Source organism: Xiphias gladius, chromosome 5, assembly GCF_016859285.1.
Source record: "Xiphias gladius isolate SHS-SW01 ecotype Sanya breed wild chromosome 5, ASM1685928v1, whole genome shotgun sequence".
NCBI classification, from domain to species: Eukaryota; Metazoa; Chordata; class Actinopteri; order Istiophoriformes; family Xiphiidae; genus Xiphias; species Xiphias gladius.
Genome location: NC_053404.1, coordinates 23,049,158 through 23,072,883, shown reverse-complemented (window position 1 = coordinate 23,072,883; position 23,726 = coordinate 23,049,158). Strand labels below are relative to the sequence as shown.

At 45.0% G+C, this 23,726-nt stretch overlaps 2 protein-coding genes across 12 annotated transcripts in view; both read left to right on the top strand.

The window, feature by feature from the left end:
* Window positions 1–7,289, top strand: part of LOC120789866 (histone-lysine N-methyltransferase 2C-like) — a 78,830-nt gene extending 71,541 nt beyond the window's left edge. Inside the window, 6 exon segments of the mRNA XM_040126956.1 lie at window positions 7–134; window positions 1,085–1,286; window positions 1,420–1,536; window positions 2,130–2,203; window positions 2,556–2,664; window positions 7,016–7,289. Coding sequence (XP_039982890.1) covers window positions 7–134; window positions 1,085–1,286; window positions 1,420–1,536; window positions 2,130–2,203; window positions 2,556–2,664; window positions 7,016–7,108 — 723 coding nt within the window. The 3' untranslated portion in view covers window positions 7,109–7,289.
* A 2,361-nt stretch (window positions 7,290–9,650) lies between these two features.
* Window positions 9,651–23,726, top strand: part of LOC120789870 (NACHT, LRR and PYD domains-containing protein 12-like) — a 1,168,582-nt gene continuing 1,154,506 nt past the window's right edge. For 3 of the 11 annotated variants that reach the window (XM_040126983.1, XM_040126981.1, XM_040127010.1), the window contains exons 1-5: window positions 9,684–10,100; window positions 11,699–11,846; window positions 13,002–13,121; window positions 14,963–15,067; window positions 15,672–15,904. In XM_040126983.1, the coding sequence (XP_039982917.1) occupies window positions 11,722–11,846; window positions 13,002–13,121; window positions 14,963–15,067; window positions 15,672–15,904 (583 nt within the window). In that variant the 5' untranslated portion in view covers window positions 9,684–10,100; window positions 11,699–11,721. Of the gene's footprint in view, window positions 10,101–11,698; window positions 11,847–13,001; window positions 13,122–14,962; window positions 15,068–15,671; window positions 15,905–22,472; window positions 22,694–23,726 lie in introns of those variants that run through there. The other 8 variants (XM_040127005.1, XM_040126992.1, XM_040126991.1 and 5 more) reach the window with 6 other exon arrangements.

Sequence of the window (23,726 nt, the reverse complement as noted above, 5' to 3'; positions counted from 1 at the left end):
GTGTAGTTACCAGGTGTGGAGGCCTGTGAGCGTTACATCTTTCGTTACGGCAGGAATCCTCTCATGGAGTGGCCTCTGGCCTTCAACCCGTCAGGCTCAGCCCGCTCTGAACCCAAAGCCTGCCAGGCCAAGAGGTAATCTGACTAGAGCGGCAACGATTAGTCCATCGATTGATTAGTTGGTCAAAAGAAAATGAATCGCCATCTGTTTTAATAATTGATATGTGTGTATATATGTGTGTGTGTGTATGTGAGTGTGTATATATGTGTGTGTGTGTGTGTGTGTATATAAATAAATATTGTGTCTTAACACGACCAAACTCTACCTGCTAACACACATTTTAATGTCGTCTAAACATGAACTCTCTAAGACATTATTTGCGCAAACGGTGTTCCGTAAGGGGGCGCTGCTCCTTCATCTATACGTCAATAAAAAATGAAAGGGCTCTAACATTCTCCAACAAATACCAGGATGTAAAGTCCATGTGAGTTATGTGGCACTTTATCTCTCATTTGAGGGGAAGCAACAGATATTTGGTTCAAATACTGTTAATAGCAAGTAAAGAGCTATTAGGAAGGAACCAGGGGAAGGTAGTTCCTGTGATGAAGAACCGATGGCTAATTGTTAGCTCCGCCATGGAGCTTCTGTTGTCAGGATTACGCAAAAGCTACTGAACCGATTTGCAACAAACTTAGTGGAGGAATGGAGCATGGGCCATGGGAGAACCCTTTTCATTCTGGGCAGATCCAGGAATTTATTACCACTTTCCTTATCATTGTTAGGGAGGACATTTTCCAACACTTTCGTCAGTTTCTCTGTTTTTCTGTCATACGAGCGAGACAGACCTGCAGCTGTAGTTGTTGGAGAAATCCGCTTAATGGGAAAAGGGATTCTGTTGTGTTGAGATTACAGGAAACACAAAGGGAGAAGATTGAAAACATGAGCTACTAATAATACATCCACCCTCGGGACTGGAAGGATTGTTGGCATCGTTTGTTGTGTGGAGCGATAAAAAGTGTGCGCTGTGACAGATGTGAGGAAGACGCTCTCTGTGGACTACCCTAACATTCTCTGTCTGTGTCAGACCGAACCTGTTGACCAGCATCGCCCCCAGGTGTCAGGGCTCGGTGGGATCCATCGTGGGTCTCGTTCCCGGTGTCATCTCTCTGTCTCCAGGCGAGTCTGTGGCCGGATCTCACCAGGGACGCCACTCCAAGTCATCCCAGTACCGCCGCATGAAGGCCGAGTGGAAGAGCAACGTGTACCTGGCCCGCTCTCGCATCCAGGTGAGACACCTGGACCATAGGCTGAACACGACTGCTGACTGAGGGACAGGTCACTGACTGCGTGTGTGTGTGTGTGTGTGTGTGTGTGTGTGTGTGTGTGTGTGTGTGTGTGTGTGTGTGCGCGCGCGCGCAGGGTCTGGGTCTGTACGCTGCCAGAGACATCGAGAAATGCACCATGGTCATCGAGTACATCGGCACCATCATCAGGAGTGAAGTGGCCAATCGTAAGGAGAGGCTGTACGAGTCACAGGTAACACACACTCACACTCTTAGAGAAACTCTTGAGTTTTCCATGACTTCAGTCTTTTCTAAAGGCAGCAGCAGGTTTTCAGCTGGACTCATTTGTACTGCTGGAGGAACCGGTTCAGTTCATGTATGGCTCATGGTCTTTATTTATCTGACCTCATTGGTTTATTGGATGGACTGAAGAACCAAAACGCTGATGATGTGAAATTCACGACCCAAAAACATAACCCAACAAGAACAGGAAAAAACGTGTCGTGTTGCCACCTCATGGAGAAAGTTATTCTTTCTATCGTGACGGTCCAAACCAAAACCGTAGACACTGCAGTTACAGCTTCCTCCCTGCAGAGTTAAATTTTGTTTTACAAAGAAGCAAATGTTGGACTTTATTGTCGTCTAATGAAAACTTTGTTCCAAAGAACTGATGCAAAAAAAACACGGGTCCTGTAAACTTAGACAGGTCCACAAATGTTCTTATAACACAGACACATGTATACAACCTGTACACTGCACTGAAATTTTGTCTGTGTGGTGGTGTGTGTGTGTGTGTGTGTGTGTGTGTGTGTGTGTGTGTGTGTGTGTGTGTGTGTGTGTGTGTAGAACCGTGGTGTGTACATGTTTCGCATCGACAATGACTACGTGATCGACGCCACCATCACTGGAGGACCAGCCAGGTGAGACTGACTCGAACTGGTTTTAAATGTGACAATGTGGAAGTCTATTCTTCATCACTCTGGGAACAACGACAGTCTTAACTTAAAGGTCCACTTACTAGCTTTCAACCAGAGCTTTCAGTCTTCCTCAGCAGGCGGACATGGCTCAGTTGTCATCACTTGACCTTGAGTTAATAAGGTTCAGTCACATGATGACAGGCGGTCGTTGATGAGGGCGGGAACTGTAACCTGACTCTGGTCATGGGATGAACTGGTTCAGACTGGTTCAGACTGGTTCGGTTCTTCTCGTTGGTGATTTATTTTTGAGTTTCTTCAGCTGCAAACGAACCCTCGGTCTGTCTGTGATTGACAGGTACATCAACCACTCGTGTGCTCCCAACTGCATCACAGAGGTGGTCACTGTGGAGAAGGAGAACAAGATCATCATCAGCTCCTGCAGACGCATCCAGAGAGGAGAAGAGGTACCACTCTGATTCAGTCAATCAGTCAGGCGGGCTGTTAGTCTGGGGCGTAGCGCATCCATTTGGTTTGAGAGGGGATGCGCTTTCAACACCGAATAAGGAAAGTTTGTAAACGGCAGTCAGCTCGGGGTCCGTTGGCTAGTCAGCCAGCACTGTGGGTCCGAAACAGATTTTAGAGAAAACTTACATGATCCTACATGAATTCATGACATGTAGTAGGTTAGTACATCCATCCATTAGAGTCTTTGAGAACATTCAATTCAGTTCCGTCAAAAACAGGCCTAAAAAAAAAGCCCTAAATTTCAAAAGTCTTAAATGTCTTTTTCCCGCCTGCTGCAGTAACGTTTGTTCTGGGTTTTACTGTCAGGAGAAGGTTGTTAGGAAGCTCATCCACTCCGAATGGACACACTGTACTCATTCATTTTATTAAGTGGTTAATCCATCCATCAGTCCGGGCATGGACAACGGTAATTGGCCCCCCACCGTCTTATACAGGGCCTTAAGACTAAAAGAGGCCGTGTCAGTGGTGGTTGTTTGGCGTCTGTTTGTGTCTCTTTCTGTTCATTTGGTGTCTCTTTGTCATCTCTTTGTGTCTCTCTGTGGTCGTTTGGTGTCTCTTTGTGGTCATTCGGTGTCTCTTTGTGTCTCTCTGTGGTCGTTCGGTCTCTCTCTGTGGTCGTTGGGCGTCCCTTTGTGTCTCTTTGTGGTCGTTTGGCGTCTCTTTGTGGTCATTTGGCGTCTCTTTGTAGTCGTTTGGTGTCTCTTTGTAGTCGTTTGGCGTCTCTTTGTGGTCGTTTGGTGTCTCTTTGTCATCGTTCGGCTTCTTTTTGTGTCTCTCTGTGGTCGTTTGGTGTCTCTTTATGGTCATTCTGTGTCTCTTTGTGTCTCTGTGGTCGTTTGGCGTCTCTTTGTGGTCATTTGGCGTCTCTTTGTAGTCGTTTGGTGTCTCTTTGTAGTCGTTTGGCGTCTCTTTGTAGTCATTTGCTGTCTCTGTGTCTCTGTGGTTGTTTGGCTGTGGTCGCTCGTGTCTCTGGTCGCTTGGTGTCTCTCTTTGTGTCTCTTTGTGGTCATTTGTCGTCTCTGTGTCTCTCTGTGGTCGTTCGGTGTCTCTCTGTGGTCTTTTGACGTCTCTTTGTGGTCATTCGCTGTCTCTTTGTGTCTCTCTGTGGTCGTTCGGTGTCTTTGGTCGTTTGATGTCTCTGTAGTCATTAGCTGTCTCTGTGTCTCTTTGTGGTGTTTCGGTGTCTTTTTGTCATCGCTCGGCTTCTCTTTGTGTCTCTTTGTGGTCATTTGTCGTCTCTGTGTCTATCTGGTCGTTCGATGTGTCTCTGTGGTTGTTTGGCATCTCTTTGTGGTCATTCGGTGTCTCTTTCTGTCGCGCTGTGGTCGTTCGGTGTCTCTGGTCGTTTGGTGTCTCTGTGGTCGCTCTATGTCTCTTTGTGGTGTTTCGGTGTCTCTTTGTCATCGTTCGGCTTCTCTTTGTGTCTCTTTGTGGTCATTTGTCGTCTCTGTGGTCGTTCGGTGTCTCTCTGTGGTTGTTTGGCGTCTCTTTGTGGTCATTCGGTGTCACTTTGTGTCTCTCTGTGGTCGTTTGGTGTCTCTCTGGTCGTTTGGTGTCTCTGTGGTCGTTCACTATCTCTTTGTGTCTTTTTGTGGTCGTTCGGTGTCTCTCTGTAGTTGTTTGGCGTCTCTTTGTGGTCGTTTGTTGTCTCTTTGTGTCTCTTTGGTCCCAATGCCCTCTTTTTTTTTTTTCTGTTCTTTAAGACCATGAAAGTATCACATTGAATTTAAAAGCAGAAACTGATGAAGTCTCTTACAGTGAAGCGTCTACTGTCAATAAACCGATAAATTATATTGAACATTTTCCTCTTATTGGTCTCCCTCTCTCTCTCTCTCTCACTCTCCCTCTCTCTATCTCCTTATCTCTCTCTCTCTCCCTGTTTCCGGTTGTGAGCATGAGTGAGGGTGGACGTGCGAGTGGCGGGAGTTGTGAATTGTTTTGTGTGTGTTTCTGGATTATCTCTGCATCTTTTACTCTGTACATGATCAGGTAAGCTTTATTTTTCTTAATGGGTTCATTGATTTGTTTGCCGATCGATCGGTCGGTGGTCTTGTCAGGAGGTCTTCGGGAGTGATGGCGTCCTCCGAGACGCCACCTCCGTCTATCCGGCAGGGAGTGCGGATAGTCCCGCCGGATAGTCTGACCGAGAGCGGTGTGTTTATCAGGGAGAATTTCGTACAGGTCTCCCCGCTGTCGGTGCCCTCCACGCGGATCACCGTATCTGGTGTTCCGCCGTTCATCCCAAATGAATCGCTGGAGACTGAACTCCGCAGGTTCGGTAAATTCGCCAGCGGATTTAAGACAGTGAGTCTGGGATCCCAAACTGAGGCACGTCCAGTCTCTGAGGCGGCATGTGTTCATGTTCCTGGACTCGCCAGACGCTGGAGGTGTCTTTCAGGGTGAAGCACGGCAATGGCCACTACCTGGTCTACGCCAGCTCAGGCCAGCTCAAATGTTTCGAATGTGGAGACGTTGGTCACAAATGATTTGCGTGTCCGCATAGACAACGGGCCGGGGCGCCAGCGGGCGAGTCCGCCGGGGCCGAGGCAGACTACCGTCCCCGAATGGCAGACTACCGTCCCTAAAGAAAGGCAGTGAAGCCAACCGGTTTCTGTGGCCTTTAAAGTAGACGTCTCCTGCCTCCTCATAGATGCTCATGGCAAAGTGAGGGTCGACCCCGCTTGGGCCGAGGCGGCAGCGGGCAAGTCTGCTCGTGCCCGGGAGGCGGGTGGGCCCGCAGCCGGGACTGAGGGGGTGGACTAGCCCGGACTAGAAGACTGGTCTGGATCGGGAGCTGACTCTGGAGGAGTTGACGGACGCCATAAACCAGATGGCATCGGGACCGGGCACAGGGAACTATGGTCTCTCCAGTGACTTCTACAAGCATTTCTGGAACACCATCGGACCCGACTTACATGGAGTTCTTCTAGAGTGCTTTAGAATAGGATCTCTCCCAGTCTCCTGTCAGAGGGCTGTGCTCTCCCTGCTACCAAAGAAAGGAGACCTGGCCCAACTTAAGAACTGGAGGCCAGTTGCCCTAGTCTGTACAGACTATAAGGTGCTTTCCAGAGCCTTGTCAAACAGACTTAAGGACGTCCTGGAAATAATTGTAAAACTCCGGGCCTGTGGTTGTTTGAAGAACCATTGTTTTTCAACAACTTTATACAGACCCAGACGTTGCAGTCTGCCAGCTCGCGAGCCGGTCTCAGGGAGGCCGGCTGCACCAAACTAGGACATCTGATGAAGGTGACGGCAACATCGGTGGACGACCTGGGAAGGAGGAGCAACATCACCTCTACCAGGCTGTTTTCTGCGAATGCTCTCAGGTTTTGTGGCAGGGCAGCACAGACCTCCTTCACCACTCTGTAAATCAGAGGCCTGTGCAAACAATGGCGCGAAGGCTGCGAGTACAGCTTCCCCTCTCTGTCCGTCACCCCAGCTGTGGGACAGTGGCAGGAAGGAGGACGACAGCTGCTGACGTTCACAACCCCACACCTGGACCAGTTCCAGGCTGTAGGGAAAAAGCAGCCTATCAAATCTGCGTGAAGGTTCTGAACCTGCGCTCTTTGGCGGGGATGAGGGAGTCGAAGTGGACTGAGTTTTTTGTTCCAGGCGCTTCCCCGAAAGGCAGCTGGCGGGCCCTGTACAAGCTGCCCTTTGAAAAGCGGACAGCAGACCTCCAGTGGAGGGTTGTACACGGGGCGATAGCTACGAACAGATACAGAGCGCACCTGGATCCTGAGCCGGGGGAGGAGTGTGTCTTCTGCTCTCAGACGGAGACCCTGGAACATTTGTTTGTTCAGTGTCCTCGGCTGATGACGCTGTTCGAGCTTTTAAAAAGGTGGTTTCAGGGTATCGGGGAGACATTTTCTTTTGAGTTGTTCATCTTTGGCCCCAGGTACAGTGCTAAAAAGAAGACGGCACATACACTGGTGAACTTTTTATCTGGTTCTGCCAAGCTGGCCATCTGGCTGACACGCAGGAACCGGGTCCAGAACACCGGCAACTTTGAACCTGTGCCGGTTCTGCAGGGACTGTTGAAGGCCCGGCTGAGAGTGGAACACGCTTATTATATAGTGATGGACAACATGCAGGACTTCAGGCACCTTTGGGCTGTGGGAGGGGTCTTATGTTCTGTTGGGGGGGAGGGAGAGCTGATTGTTAATTTCTGAGAGAAAATGGGTTTTTTTTGGCGACAGTTTTTTGCTTCTCTTTGTTTTGCTATTTTTCTTTCTGGTCTCTGGGTGATGATGTGGGTTTAATCTCTCTCTCTCTCTCTCTCTCTCTCAGCTGAGTTACGACTACAAGTTCGACCTGGAGGACGATCAACATAAGATCCCCTGTCACTGCGGAGCCGTCAACTGCCGCAAATGGATGAACTGAACACACACACACACACACACACACACACACTGGCAGCTCTCTCTCTCTCTCTCTCTCTCTTTCTCTCTCTCTCTCTCTCTCTCTCTCTCTGTCGTCTCGGTGCTGAAGCTGGATGTCGATCGCCCACTTTCCTGTGGGCGGTGCTCAACTTCATATCAGAAGTAAATATAATAATATTAATAATAAAACTGATCAAAACAGATTTGGTCAGAGATAATAATGGAGGGTGGGTTGACAGGTGAGGGGGGTGGGGGTCATATATCGGGGTGGGCGGGGACAAAGATGGCCAGGTGAGTGATTGGCAGGCGAGGGGGCGGGGCTAACGAAGAGGCTGGTCCTCTGTGTATATTGTGTGTAAAAATGAGGACTGATGTAAATGTGAGTGTAAACGCCACTGAAATAACAGAATGTGTCGTCAAAGGGAGGTTTTATTAACTTGCACTAAAAAAAACAGAAAACTCAACGACAAAAACAGAAATTTCCAGAGAAACATACTTGATTCCATGAGTCGCTCTCTTCCTCCTCCTCCTCCTCTTCCTCTTCCTCCTCCCTGCGTTTTGTTAATTTCCTGTAAAATAAGAGATTTTTTCTTTTTGTATTTATTACTGAATGAAGCTATTTTCTAAATCCACGGTGAGTTCAAGGTTCGGAGTCACAGCGTGTAAATATCTATCATAAATTTTAAAAAAAACAAAAACAGAAATTTAGAAATCACTCCACCGAGAGCTACCTTAACATCCTCATCCTCACCTTCATCACCTGCCGAGAGCGCTCTTCTGTTCGAGGTCGGCGTTTTACATAAAGTTTCACGGATTCTGTTTCCTGTCCCGGCGGTGGAGGCGGTGCGTTCCGATTGGACAAAGACTGGGAACAGGCTAAACGCCTCCCGAGTGCGGGGCACCTTTCCCCGCGGCCTTTTTTTGTTTTGTTTTGTTTTTTTTCACCCAGCAAATTTCGCTGCAGGCGTCTGTGAGTGTTCGCCTTTTTTTTTTCCCCCCTCCTTCGCATCGCTCTGTGTTGTGGATTTCAGAGTCCTGCTGCCATGTACATATGAGGTTTTATCAGGACTCTGCTGACGTGTACAGATGGACGACATGAAGCCTTGTCTCTGCTTTTTTGTTTTATATTATTGGACGTAAACAGAGTGGTGATGACGATGACGATGATGGTGATGTTTCTGTTTGTTTTTGGGAAAAATGTGGAATCTGATTTAGAATCATTTACAGAAAATAAAATATTTTACATCTTGAAGAAACAACAGCTCTGCTCTTCATTCATTATAGCTGTGTATGTGTTTGTGGGCTAGGGTTTCTATCTTTGAGAGGCTCACTGTCAGTTTTAAACCATCTTAGTGAGGACATCTGGACTGGTCCTCTGTACCTCACGGGACCCAGATTAAAATCAGGTTTAGGGTGGGGGGTCAGGGGCAAAGGAAATCATTATGTAAAAAGGGTCCTCACAAGTATAGAAGTACAAATGTCTAATCCGGTGTGACTGTTTGTAATTTGATGTGGTGGTTGTTGATGCTCACTCTCTTGCAGCTGGATCACAGCTGGATGAGTTTACCGCTAATGCTAACACAACATTTCCTTCTGCTGCTTCTTCACATTAAAACACCTCAGCGGGCTTTTATTGTGAAGCAGTCACAGGAAGCACAGTGACTGCAATAGTTTATTAACAGTGCGTCTACAAGACCAGAACTCGGTCCGGGACTGATGAAGAGCTGCAACCCGTCAACAACCGGACCGGCTCATCTCCTTGAGTCCTGCTGTTTGTGCAGCACCAGATCAGATGAGGCTCAAACACAACAGAACCTTTAAGTTGATATGATGAACTTGTTCTCAAACAGCCGTTTATTTCCACATCCAGCTGTTACGGAGCAACATGATCCTCATCTGGATCTGGTGTCTAAGTCAGCTGATGAATCTATGTCCAGTATATGTCTGTATATACGTCTGTGTGTCTGTGAATATATAACTTAGCCTTGATTATATATATAAAAAACGTGACAGATTGTCCTTCCCAAGCTTTTACAGCACTGAGCGTCGAAAAGGAAAGAGAGACGGTTGCAGACACATGCAGTGTTTTTAAGATGGCGACCAGAGCAGGAGAACTTTTAAAAGAAACTTATTTTACTGGTTTACTGTGTATTTGTGGAGCAAGAGACAAACCTTTTACCCACAAACAGTAGAAAAACAATGAGTCCAATAAAAGGGGACACAACAGACACCACCCTCTGCTGGAAGAGTGCAGGCATCACTCTGCTGCTCCTCAGGTGGAGCAAAGACAAACTTTTTACAGTAAAAATGACACAAGTCATTGTTAATGCAGAGGGACTTCAGTTCAAACACCTGGTCCCTAGTTCCTGCTCTGTGAGCCTGTAAAGTCATGTTCAAAAACAATTCCAAGGTTAGTAGTTGTAAATATGTTTTATTTATATATATATAATACATGTCTTCCCCTTTGTAAACCTGTAAAATGATTGGTGCAGATTTGAGACTCCAGTCGGTCAACTGATACCAGTTTATAGCAGTTTTCCGCTTTTTATCTGTGCACGTTCACAAAAGCACTTTTTATGTCAGCGTCTCACCACTGAAAACATTTGGTCACAGATTTTATACACGCTATGTATTTATTTATTTTTAAACAAAAACATATCTTTTCTACAGATGTAGAAACTTGAATTTCTCTGGTAGATCTATGTTACAGGTTCTAAAAGGTTTATTTACAACCTTTGGAATTATTGACTTGACAAGCTCAAAATCTTTTTGGTCCAAATTTGAGCCCATAGAAGTGATCTCAAAGTAGGCCACGGGGGGGCGTCGCTGAGTCAAAGGAATGATCACGTGGATATAAATAAATGAGGAAGTGCAGCTGAGACCGGAACAGCGAAGCAGGAACCGGGGAGCAGCTGAGAATCGATCCGGTATTTCCTCGATTCTACTTGTCAGCGTACCTGTGCGCTGATGAGGTCGCGCTGTAAACCGCGTGTGTGAGTTTGAATTAACTTTATTGACATAAAGACGAACGGCAGGAATCTAGTGATGGTCGAATGACGCTTTCTGAAGCAGCCATTGGTTCGTCAGAAGCGTCGCCACCAAATACTCACTGTGGCTCTGGACTACACGACCACGTACTGCAGTAGTACTGTACTCTACTGCACTGCTGAGGTTCATGTGTAGCATCATATAATAGCATAAGGAGGAAATGGTCCTGCCGTCCCCTCTGTCACCACCAGGCTTTTCATGACGTCAGCGACTCGTTAAACGTGTTTATAAAGGGTTGTTAATAAAGATGAACGATAGGATGACGTTTGTGTTTGGGGGGGGGGGGGGCGTTTGTATCGATTTTATTTAAAAATGGAACTTTCTTCACTCTTCTTCCTAATGACCCCCCCCCCACACACATGTCACCGAGGATGCTGGTGGTGGTAATAATGAGAGTAGTAATGATGATAATGATAAACAAAAAAAAATGCCATACTCATGAAGATAAGCTGATAAAATGGTTCGTTTTCATTTTGTCCAAATATTCTCACAACAACAACAAAAAAATGCGTTTATTCCAACATGGGACCCAAAACAACAACAAGGAAGTGTCTGTAGCTTTGAACAGAAACAGTTTGTTAGTTTCTTGGGTGTTGGTGTGTTTAAGAGTTAACAGTTTAAGAGTCACAACAGACTCGTCTGTCTCTGCTGCAACTACACAACTTACTCTCAACTCTCAGTCTAAAAAATCCTGTCTGTTGATGGAACGTTCTAGAATGTAAATCCTGAACCTGGAACGTTCTAGAATGTAACGGCTGAACGTGGAACGTTTTACAATGTAAATCCTGAACCTGGAACGTTTTAGAATGTAACGGCTGAACCTGGAACGTTTTAGAATGTAATGGCTGAACGTGGAACGTTTTAGAATGTAACGGCTGAACCTGGAACGTTCTAGAATGTAAATCCTGAACCTGGAACGTTCTAGAATGTAACAGCTGAACGTGGAACGTTTTACAATGTAAATCCTGAACCTGGAACGTTTTAGAATGTAACGGCTGAACGTGGAACGTTTTAGAATGTAACAGCTGAACGTGGAACGTTTTACAATGTAAATCCTGAACCTGGAACGTTTTAGAATGTAACGGCTGAACCTGGAACGTTTTAGAATGTAACGGCTGAACGTGGAACGTTTTAGAATGTAACGGCTGACAGGGTAGCAAAAGCAATGGGTGGGTGGGGCTTAGCGAAATCTTACTTCTGTCATATTCTGTTGCAGTGTTGGGGGGAGAATTTTGCTGGGGGGGTTTCAAAGGGGGGGTCCAGAGAAAACATCAGTGATGCTGTGGAGGGTCTTGTATCTTTTTAAAAACCTGCCTGTGGACCAATGGATTATCAGTGGCCCTGAAGCTGTTTCCTTTCAGCCAGAAAACAGCTTTGCTTTAAGCTCACTCGTCTCATTTTGTCAGCTTCTACAAAAATGATGATCTCTGATGAACCGACTCTAACATGACGTCAGGATTACTTTTTCATTTAAGGTTATTTTCAACTGGTTTCTGGCAGACATAAGCCCCCAACCAAGTCGACTGTGTCTCTGGTGTTACAGGTTTACCTCTCAGACCAGAGGAGATGAGTCTTTTTGAAGAAGAGGACAGAGCTTGGTCTCCAGGATCCAGCTGTTTGTCTCTGAAGAGTGACCAGTCCAAAGATCCTCCTCTATTCTTCAGTACTGAACCTGGACCCTCAGACACAAAGTAAGAGACTGATCACTCTGCTGAACCTACCTGATTTAACATGAGTCAGTGAGGAAAGTAAAATCCCTCTGTCACTAAAATATCTTCACCCTACAAATGGTGAGACGATTGCCTTTTAACTCGTCGACAAACATCCAGTTTTTGTGCATAGGTCCAGAGACCATAGACCAGAGAAACCATGGTTCCTGCTCGTTCTTTTAATAACTGATATAGGCAGCACTTTGTGATCGAGCCTGTGAGCTACAGTCCAATGTCACTGAATGAATCAGGTCCCAGTAAAACACTGACTGGTTCCTACTGGTTCTTACACGTGGGTTCCAGGGAGGAACAACTGGAAGGAGAACTAGATGATCCTCTGAGGATTTCTGTAAATACCGGGCACCTGCAGGTACAGGACTGGGAACAAGGCTGAGGTTTGGGAAAATGGTGTCAACGACCTTTTTCTTCCTATATTTTTCTTGTTATTAAAGAAAAAAGACCAAAAATAGAGTCAGCGTGATCAACTACGTTCTGATACGACTTAAAGTACCTTAGTCCTTATATGGAGGTTTTAGTTTCTTTTCAACTATGTCCAGTTGCTGTCCTAGAGCAGGGCGATCCTCACGATTGCCTTGTGGTCTCAACTTATCTAACTCGAACCAGATCTCGGCCATTTTGTACCTAAACATACACAGCGGACTGTCCTGGGTAATTGATAACTAGAGTCACTTTCAACTCTACCCAACACTTTTCCTTTTTCTAAGGCTCAGAATACACGAGTGTGATCCACATTCTTCCCTCCACACAGTCTCCAGCGCAACCATAGATTTAACTGGAGCAGTACGATCCATTTTTCCTGGAGCTGGTGGTTGTACGTTGTACCTCACATCACTAAGATCACCCGACCAGCACCGTTCGTGTCTGCGCTACATAGCTGGCCAGTCATTCTGGTTTCTTGTCTTTCTCACGATATCTTTGCCTTTCAGATAAATTAAAAAATCCATCCAGTAGCCCTACCGCTTCTCCTCTGAGGGGTCGCTGGAGCCAATCACAGCTGAGATTGGGCGGGAGGCGGGGCACACCCTGGACAGGTTTCCAGTCCGTCACAGGGCCGACATACGGAGACAAACACGTTTGTAAAAATCATCTAAATAAAACATCTCTCTGTGTTTGCAGAGGTCAATGCCACAGAGTGAGGGCAGGGTCTCCAGGATCCAGCTGTTTGTCTCTGAAGAGTGACCAGTCCAAAGATCCTCCTCTGTTCTTCAGTACTGAACCTGGACCCTCAGACACAAAGTAAGAGACTGTTTAACCTCCATTCCATAGACAAGCTATAAATCCAGTTTCTACTCTGCTGTTCAGCTGATGATTCAGGCCTCAAAAACTGCAAAACACAGAGATATAATAAACTGACACGATCGGTCCACTTCAGAGCTCATCATTATTTCCACGAAATGCTAAAACACGGCAATCAGAGATAAAGTTTAGACTTACCAAACTCCAAATCAACTAAAAAAAATGTTTTCCATATTACCATAAGGCTGCTTTCATTTATTTGAGTGGATTCAGCCCAGCAGTGGGTTCCTGGTAGATCGCTGTCTAACTTAGACTCTGCTCTTTTATTGTTTAACTTTCCAGAGTTTTAAAATCCTGCGTGAGAGTATTAAACCTCTGCACAGTGTTTGGGCATCTGCTTAACCTTTAAACTCCTGACTCGATTCTCCAAACTGGACTCCCAACACTCCCGACACACCGACATCTGAACGCCCACTAAACCACCTGGTCGTTAAGAGTCATCACTTCCTTCTGTTTTGTAAAAGTCACAAGACTTTTATTGTGAAGCAACCACATCAAATGCTTTGTATTGGTCGCTGAGGTTAACTGTTGTCAGCAGGTATCGCTGTTGATTAGTTTGTGTCCACAACAAGTTCTTTTTCCCGCATTTGTTTTCAGTAGATCAGTTTAAAATAAAGGAGAAACAAGCCCAGTGAGCTGTTAGAGATAGAGAGCTGCAGCAGTCCTCCAACACGCCATCCGAGTGGACACCTCTTCTTACCTCAATGTCTGGTTGGATGAAAAACCACCTGTGCCTTGCACACATCACAGACTCTGATTGTGCTTTCTCTTGGTGTGATACGGCCTGCTTTCTGAGACCCACCGCTTTTTTTCACATGGGAGTCTTTCACATCTGAAGGTGTGTCCGCTCTAAGACTCTCAATACATAACGCTAACCTCTACAACGCATAACAGCCGACACCTAGTTCTAGTATCTAATACATACGATGGCTCTCTCTATCAGAATTTCGTTTCTTAAATACCTAAGAAAATAAAGCTCGTCACAACTCAGTCCGCTAAGTCACAAATAAAATACATCCACATCACATCTTCAAGAACAGAACAAGTAAATCATGTAAACAAGAGGTCATATAGTCTCCTAGACTGTCCCTTGTGTAAACAAACACAATCTTAACTTTTGTTTTAGAACAAGTCGTATAACATTCTGATGTCAAGAAACTTGGTGATGAATTCCACCATCGCTCAATAATTAACTGTTCTCTGCATTAAACTAGTTCTGCATGGAGGCAACAGAAAATTAACCTCTGGTTCATGCTGAGTAGAGCAATGACCGGTTATTATAAGGTGTTTATTTCTAATAAAGCACACTAGAGAATGATGCAACCTGTTTTTTTTACACTTAACCAAGCCAAGCAATTATTCGTTGTAAAGAGCAATGCGTGCTCCTTTATTCTTTGATACTTGTAACCTCTTCAGATTACTGTCTTTTGTTTTGGACCAAATCAAGGAACAATAGTCAAAGTGCGATAAAACTAGTACTTAAACTTTCACGGGCTCCCTCTTGACAAACCATGAAGAGTTATAATAGTCGCAGTGATGGTCAATAGCACAAGTGTCTCCTTGGCCTAATGTGCCTGAGCTGTAGATCTCGGCTCTTGGTTTACATTAGGACATTAAAAGTGATCTTTGCTTGGAACTGATTTTATGAACACTGTTTTAAATTGACCGATTTAGATGTAAAACAAACCAGGTGAAAGGGTGAGTGTGTAAAACTGTAGCCACTGATATTGTCTTTAATCAAGATTATGACACATGCGTATTTGTTTACGCATGTGCCACAGACTGAGATCAGGGTCTCCAGGATCCACCCGTCTGTCTGTGAAGAGTGACTGGTCCAAAGATTCACCTCCATACTTCAGTGATGAGCAGGAACTCCTGGACACAAAGTAAGAGACTGTTTAACACGGTTTGTGTAGACAACATAAATAGCGGGGTTCTCCTCTGCTGTGCACCAACAGCCCGTGTACCTGCCTGGTGGAATTGCTGAATTATTGTTCAGTATATGAAAATGCCATTACACAATCCCAGAAAAATGTTACCTTTACAGGGTGTTGCGCCTGAGAAGCACAGAGCAAATCAGTCAGCTCCAACCCTAAAAGCTAATGCTATGTCACCTAAGACGTGCAAACGTTCTGACACCAGCACTGCGTCCAGTAAAATCATCCACCCATGTTTCCTCCTGGGTCCTGGTCATAGAACACTACCATGCTTTCATGGGCATCATAAATGTAATGGAAGATGGAGCTAAAAAGATTGGAGTCCAGTTTATACTGCACCCTGTTCATAAGGATTCTAAATTGGCTAAACTGGCTAAATTGGCCAGGTGTTGGCAGAACATTGACTGTGCTGAAAATTAGAAATGTGAATCAGATCTGTCATTTTGTGGCAACGTTGTACTTTCAGACCATCTACACGGCACTGGTGGGGTTTTTAGTCCATCAATCAAATGGTTAAGTTAAAATGAAATCTGTAATGTCTTCCTGTTCACAGAGAGAGGAAGAGCGGTGTCTCTGCGGAGGAACAGCTGTCCAGATGTGCTCTGTGTCAGGACGTCCTGAAGGATCCAGTCTCTACCAGTTGTGGACACTGGTTCTGCAGACGGTGCATCACCTCATACTGGGACCACTCTGGTTCATCTCTAGACTCCCCCTGTCCCCAGTGTGGACAAAGATCCAGAACAAGTACTGGACTGCAGAGAGTCAGTCAGACCAGCACTGTACAAAGTAAGACATCTGTCTGCTGATGTCATCACTTCTGAAAACAGGACTTGTTGTTTTCTACAGTGTCATTTGTTGTCTCAAACAGCATTGGCACTTAAGATGATTATAAATACCAGAAAATTGAAAACCTCTTCTTGGCTCATCTTAAGTTTTTATGTAGCTGATGAAAAATGATCAGCAGATTCTCAGATTGTCTTTCTTCAGTCTGACATTGTCTCTTCTCTTCCAGCAGATAGTGGTCTGCAGGAGGTTTTAGATAAACATAAGATCAGTCTGAGGGACAGATGTGAACGTGTGACTGAAGGAACTGATGGAACAGGAAGTGGAACCCTCCTCAACAAGATCTACACTGAGCTCTACATCACAGAGGGACAGAGTGAAGAGGTTAATACCCAACATGAGGTGAGGCAGCTTGAGACAGCTTCCAAGATGGAGACCCTCCATGACACTCCAATCAAGTGCTGCGACATCTTTAAATCCTTGGCTGACCAGCAGAGACGCGTCAGAATGGTTCTGACCAACGGCGTCGCTGGCGTTGGAAAATCCTTCTCGGTGCAGAAGTTCACTCTGGACTGGGCAGAGGGCTTGGAAAACCAGGATGTCAGTCTGCTGGTTCTGCTTTCATTCAGGGAGTTGAACCTGATCAGAGATGAGCAGCACAGTCTTCTCACGCTGCTCCATATTTTCCATCCAACATTACAGAAGGTCACAGCAGAGAAGCTCGCCGTCTGTAAAGTTTTGTTCATCTTTGACGGCCTGGATGAAACCAGACTTTCACTGGATTTCAACAACAGGGAGGTTGTGTCTGATGTCACACACAAGTCTTCAGTCAACGTCCTGCTGACAAACCTCATCCAGGGGAATATGCTTCCCTCGGCTCTCGTCTGGATAACTTCCCGACCTGCAGCAGCCAATCAGATCCCTCCTACCTGTGTTGACAGGGTAACAGAAGTACGAGGCTTCACTGACGCCCAGAAGGAGGAGTACTTCAGGAGGAGATCCAGTGATGAAGAGCTGTCCAGCAGAATCATCTCGCACATCAAGACATCCAGGAGCCTCCACATCATGTGTCAGATCCCAGTCTTCTGCTGGATCAGTGCTACAGTTCTGGAGCACATGTTGACTACAGACCAGAAAGGAGAGCTGCCCAGGACCCTGACTGACCTGTACTCACACTTCCTGCTGGTTCAGACAAAGAGGAAGACAAACAAGTATGATGAGGGACATAAGAAGAGGGGACAGGAGCTGACGAAGGCTGACAGGGAAGTTCTTCTGAAGCTGGGGAGGTTGGCGTTTGAACATCTGGAGAAAGGAAACATCATGTTCTACCAAGAAGACCTGGAGCAGTGTGGTCTTGATGTCACAGAGGCCCTGGTGTACTCCGGAGTTTGTACAGAGATCTTCAAAAGAGAGAGTGTGATCTTCCAGAAAACAGTCTACTGCTTTGTTCATCTGAGCATTCAGGAGTTTCTGGCTGCAGTCTACATGTTCCACTGTTACACCAATAGGAACACAGAGGTACTGGAGGACTTCCTGGGAAAAGACTGGGACCATGAAAACAGTGATTCATCCCTACATGATGATGATGATGATGATGATGATGATATTTATTATAACGATGATGATGATGGTGATGATGGTATTTCAACTAAATCTGATCACATATACCCTTCACAAGTGGCCTTCCTGAAGATAACAATGCAGAAAGCACTTAGGAGTAAAAATGGCCACCTGGACTTGTTTGTTCGCTTCCTTCACGGTCTCTCTCTGGAGTCCAACCAGAGACTCTTAAGAGGCCTGCTGGGTCAGACAGAGAACAGACCAGAAATCATCCAAGGAGCCATCGACAACCTGAAGGAGATGAACACCCACAAAATCTCTCCTGACAGAAGCGTCAACATCTTCCACTGTCTGATGGAGATGAACGACAACTCAGTACATCAGGAGATCCAAGAGTTCCTGAAGTCAGAGAACAGATCAGAGAAGGAACTCTCTGTGATCCACTGCTCAGCTCTGGCTTACATGCTGCAGATGTCAGATGAGGTTCTGGATGAGTTGGACCTGAGCAAGTACAATACTTCAGTGGAGGGACAACAGAGACTGATCCCAGCTGTGAGGAACTGCAGAAAGGCTCGGTGAGTCAAGACTGTTAACATCGTTATACAACTTTGTAGAGCTTTTGTCATGATGTTAAGAGTTTCTGGCTGCAGGCATCTGGTGTCACCGTCCTAATGCAGTCACCAAGACAAGACTTAGAAGATGCCTGCAGGTGCCTACGTACAGTTACACTGACAGGAAGGTTGACAAGGCTATGAACAACCAGCAGGCAGAACGGTTACACACAACACCCAGGAAAGAATCTGCAAAAGTTATGGCAACAATGTAATGTATCAGCGTTACATGATGGTGACTGAGGGGTATTTTGATTATTCAAATATATTCTGATGTACAGAATAGTCTAATGTTAAAAGGAAGGTACTCATTGAACTTGCATCGCTGTGCTGGCACCGTGTTGACATCGTGTTGACAGTTGGACAGGGAATTGGGCAAAGCAGGATCTGATCTGGTCTTTTGGGGGGACCTGTGAAAGAATTCAAATAGCCACAAGGATTTTGGTGGGGTAAGAAATCCCCCCAGATGCGATATGAACTCAAGTCACATCATCGCTTGAGTTACACTTGACAAAATCTAAAAAACTATGCTTGACTTTGACAGCAAAGCCCAAATATTATAACATGATTGTTCACCAATGGATTTCATATTAAATTTGTTACTACAGATTTTCTGGCTGTGGACTCTCAGAGACTCACTGTGAGCTCTTGGCCTCAGCTCTGAAGTCCAACCCCTCCCATTTGAAAGAGCTGGATCTAAGTGGAAATTATCTGCAGCATTTAGGAGTGAAGTGGCTGTCTGTTGGACTTAAGAGTCCATTTTGTGGACTGGAGACTCTGAGGTCAGTATACCATATGTCTTTCATGAGGAATGACTTATAATTTGTTATTGTATGTAGATAATGGTGGTTGTGAATGGTATATATATATTTTTTTTTGGTATAAAATTTTTGTTGTTGTCATTTATCCTTTAAATACAGGCTTGATAGATGTGAACTGTCAGAGAGCTGCTGCGTTTTTCTGGCCTCAGCTCTGAAGACCAACCCCTCCCATCTGAGAGAACTGGATCTCAGTAACAACTGTCTGAAGGACTCTGGAGTGAAGCTGCTGTCTGCTGGACTGGAGACTCCAGACTCCCAACTGGAAACGTTGAGGTTAGAGAGCATTATTGAATTCTGTGTTGAGATAAATATTATATGGATACCAGGTGACTAAGAACATGTATTTAACATGAAAACATGACACATGACGCAACGTCCACTGTAGCTTCTGCTCCACTGAAGAGATGAAAAGTAGCTGCAGACGAAACCATCAGATCTGTGTGGAGTGATAAGTGATGGCTAGAGCCTTCCTCACATTAAAACATGAACCAACAGAAACGTCAGGTTTCCATCATGTTCTCCACTTGGTTTTCCATCGTCTGAGCTCTGACTGGAGCTCTTTCAATGACCTCATCTTGCCGTCACCTCTTCTTCTGTGTTGCTTTAATGGCAGCGACTGGAGAACCAGCTCCACTTGCTATCGATCAGCTCAGTGAACCAACTTCTAATAGACGCATAACAGGAGTGGGTGAAAATGCACAATTCGCATATTCTTTTGCACATTTTCTGAAAAACTCGGTTAGAATGTGCACTATATTTGGGTGAAAACCTAGATTTTGCCATTTCAGAATATTGCACACTATATCTAAAACCTCTAAACGTTCTAACACTTTATGTAATGATGAACAATTTCAACCAGTTTCTTATCTGGATATGTTGTAGTTTATAACTTCATACTTTTCAAAATTCAGACTGAAGCGCTGTAGCATGGCAGACACCAGCTGTTCTTACCTGGCCCCAGCTCTGAAGTCCCATCTGAGAGAGCTGGACCTGAGTGACAACAACCTTCAGGATTCAGGAGTGAAGCAGCTGTCTGCCAGACTGGAGAGTCTACATAGTGGACTGGAGATTCTGAGGTCAGAGGGAGCTTTATTAGATATTTTAGGGATAAAAATTTCAGAGCAATATCATAGGGAGATTTATGGTGTCAGTCAGTTTGAGACTGATATTATGCTAATAACCTCCTTAACCTTTCCTGATCTCATACTTACGAGATCTTGTAATAATTAAATATTAAGTCACTGTTAATTAGAAGATACAGACATTATAACTACGAGATGGTCTCCAAATATGTTTTTGTTAATGCAGTGCACTTATGTAGGACTTAGCGGTGTTGAATTTCACAGTTAAATTCTGAAAAGATGAAATTGGATTATATATAGATTTTACAGTACATGCTACATTCTCTTTTCAGACTGAGTTTGTGCAGGTTGTCAGAGACCAGCTGTGCTTTTTTGGTCTCAGCTCTGAAGTCAAACCCCTCCCATCTGAGAGAACTGGACCTGAGTGGAAACAAGCTGCAGGACTCGGGGGTGAAGCTACTGTCTGCTGGACTGGAGAGTCCAAACTGTAGACTGGAGACTCTAAGGTAGAGGATCTCTTCTTCCCTCTTTGTGGAAGTTTGCTTAAACATCAACAGAGGTTTGTGAAAATGTCCTTCTTTCTTTAGGCTGTCTCGTTGTCGGGTCACACATGAAGGCTGTGCTTCTCTGACCTCAGCTCTGAAGTCCAACCCCTCCCATCTGAGAGAGCTGGACCTGAGTCACAACAGGCTGCAGGACTCAGGGGTGAAGCTGCTGTCTGCTGGACTTGAGAGTCCACAATGTAGACTGGAGACTCTGAGGTCAGGCAACACTACCTAATGGTCACTAAGAGTATGTTTTTTAAATTTGTAGACATTCATGTCATTCAAAGCCGTGTGATAGCAAAGCCTGTTCTCTATATTAATGGTTAAGACCATTGATTATGACGTGTCCTACAGCACTATATTGAAATGACAAGTCATAATCAGCGTTCGTTAATTCTCATTCAAAAGATTCAAATGGACATTAGGATGGACAATGGTTAATTCTAAAAAAAAATATTAAAAATTTTTACCAAAGTAGACAACAGAGAATGGAAATTGCTGTGTGGTATTTAATAGTATAAACATCCAACGACTTATAGTGTTACGAACATCATTAAATGTATACATCCTTTATTTAATGAGGAATTAAAATTAGCATTACTCAAAAGGGATTTAGTGGCTGAGGCAGCTTGATACACTTTCTACCAAAGCCTGATCTGAGCATGTCTATTTCAGACTGCATACAGTACATGTACAGTACTGGCATATCAACGATGTTCACCCACTGTTACTACCTTTTTTTTGTTTATCCAGATTGAGTTGCTGCAGGTTGTCAGAGATCAGCTGTGCTTCTCTGGTCTCAGCTCTGAAGTCCAACCCCTCCCATCTGAAGGAACTGGACCTGAGTCTGAACCACCTGCAGGATTCGGGAGTGAAGGACCTGTCTGATCTTGTGGAGAGTCCAGACTGTAGACTGGAGACTCTGAGGTCAGTAGAGCGTTGGAGTCGGTCCCTGCTGCTTTCAGCTTTGTGCAGAAGACACTTTCTCTTCGAACAAGGTCATCTGATATTGATTAATGCAGCTTTAATTTTAACTGATACGCTGTTTAAAATTTGATCAAAATGTGCAAATTTTAAATCAGCAGTTTCCAAAAAGCACCGCACAAAGACTCAAAACCAACAGTCGGAGTAAAGCGGTATGGAAGAGCAGACAACAGAGTGAACAAATGAAGGTTTTAACTTCTTTTCAAATATTCAGTAATGTGTTTCTGTCGTCAATAACTCATGTCTATGTACAGGAGAGAGCAAAGATGACAGTTTGTTAACTTTCTTCACCTCCATTAGTCTTTCAGTTTCCCTCCGAGTTTGTGATTTTGTTCCCTCTTAACTGGCCACTTTCCTATCCCTCCAAAATGTTAGTCATCTAACTGGGCTGCAACATGAGCACTAAGCTAGACAAAGTAAACACAAGTTGTAAAATACAATATAAAAACAATAGTCGAATGTCGGTATAAAGACTCCCCACCAATATTAAAGAAACTCGTGATATTAGCTCAATTAACAGACCTGTGTAATAACATAATAAAACAAAATTAATTTAAATGTCATGTGAATGTTTAGATTCTTCCTTTAAAGGTAATAACTGTTGCCTTAATGTTAATATGCTTTCTATGCTTTGGTCAGTGAGTTTCCCCTTCTCTGTGGTCTCTGGGTGCACTGCAGAATCCAGTTTGGGTGTGGTCTCCAGTCAGTTTCGGTTCGGCACGTAGAAGGGCTTATGCCAGTCTGAATGGAATATAAAAATAAAAAAGGTTCTGTGCTCGCCATCAACCCTGATCAGCTGAAAGTTTACCGCTGTAACTTCTCCACCTGCTGCTGTTTGATTATCAGCCGATGGAGGTCTAATGTCATACCACCTGGACTCCGTTTGAGCAGGTTTCTACCTGACGTGCAGATTGGGCGGACAAATGGAGCTCGGCCTCCACTAACTCTCCGTTGTCCCGCGCAGGGTGTAGACGGACGAGACCCCTTTGGAGACACAAGGAGTCAGCCGCGGGTGCTTCGTTGTCCCTCGCCGTGACGCCGTGGACACACCGGGAGGGACGGGTCCTGACCCCTCGCCGGCTTCCCACCAACCGTGTCTGCTGTGAGCGATGCCAGGCTGCTGTGGTGGCAGTCGATATTGTGAGGAGTGCGAACTGATGTTAAACATTGCTGACTGAATTTAAATGAGGTGTGTAAACAACAATGTGTAGATTAAGTGTTAAAACTGTATCTTAAAAGATGTTTGTCCATGGTTGAGAAGCAAAGTGTTGCTGAGAGATTACGCTGTTTGTTCCCGACAGTGTCCAAGACGTTTTATGTACATGCATCTCATATAGCTGCAACCGTCTGCAAAAATACTTCAAATTACAAAGAATAAAAGACTAATAAAAGAAAACTAGGGCTGTCCCTTAAATGTTGTTGATGCAAATCATCGGTTGAAAAGACCTCGAGTCAGACTTTCGTCAGTCAGGTCACTGCACTTTGTTTTACCGCATCGGTGCACACAGAGCAATGCAGGATAGCAGCAGGACGGGACATTAACTTTTAGTCTCAAAACTATCAAACTCTTATGCTCTCGGCTCCGGCGCCGAAGTCGACTAAACCGCTTCACAACCAGGAACAACCCGGCTGACTCTTCAGCCGACGGGTCAGCTATCGGGCGAGGATTTATTCATTTCTTGCCTTTGTTTTACAGTCGACTGTAAAGAGCGTGACGGGAGACCAGGGGAGACAGAGGCGTATGAGACGTTAAGCATTTCCCCAGCTGGAATCGAACCGCCGTCCTTGTAGTTGTGTGACACGCGGCGTCACAAGGTCACCGGGGCCCCGTGAGGTTTTTATGACTCCCCTATAAAAACCGCGCTGTGCTGCGCGCAGTGTAACTGAGCGGAGGACGTGACAAATAGAGTCCTCACCTGTACCAGTGCAGGTGTGGTGCACTTAAGAAAAAAAACACCAGTTGAGATGAAAAAAAACGTAAAAGTATCTAGGGATGAGAAAAAGCAGGAGCCACAACAACCACAGGCGTCTCATCTGGAGTCATAAACTGCTGTGGATTTTTTTTTTTTTTTTTTTTTTAAATCATTCGTACTTTGTGAATTTACGATTCTGTGATTTTTTTAATTTGATTTTCTTTTTAATATTTCTGGTCTGGCGATGTTTATCAAGCGAGCATGCCAACATGCCGGTGTTTAGCGTTCAGCTCAATGTCGTGTAGTTTC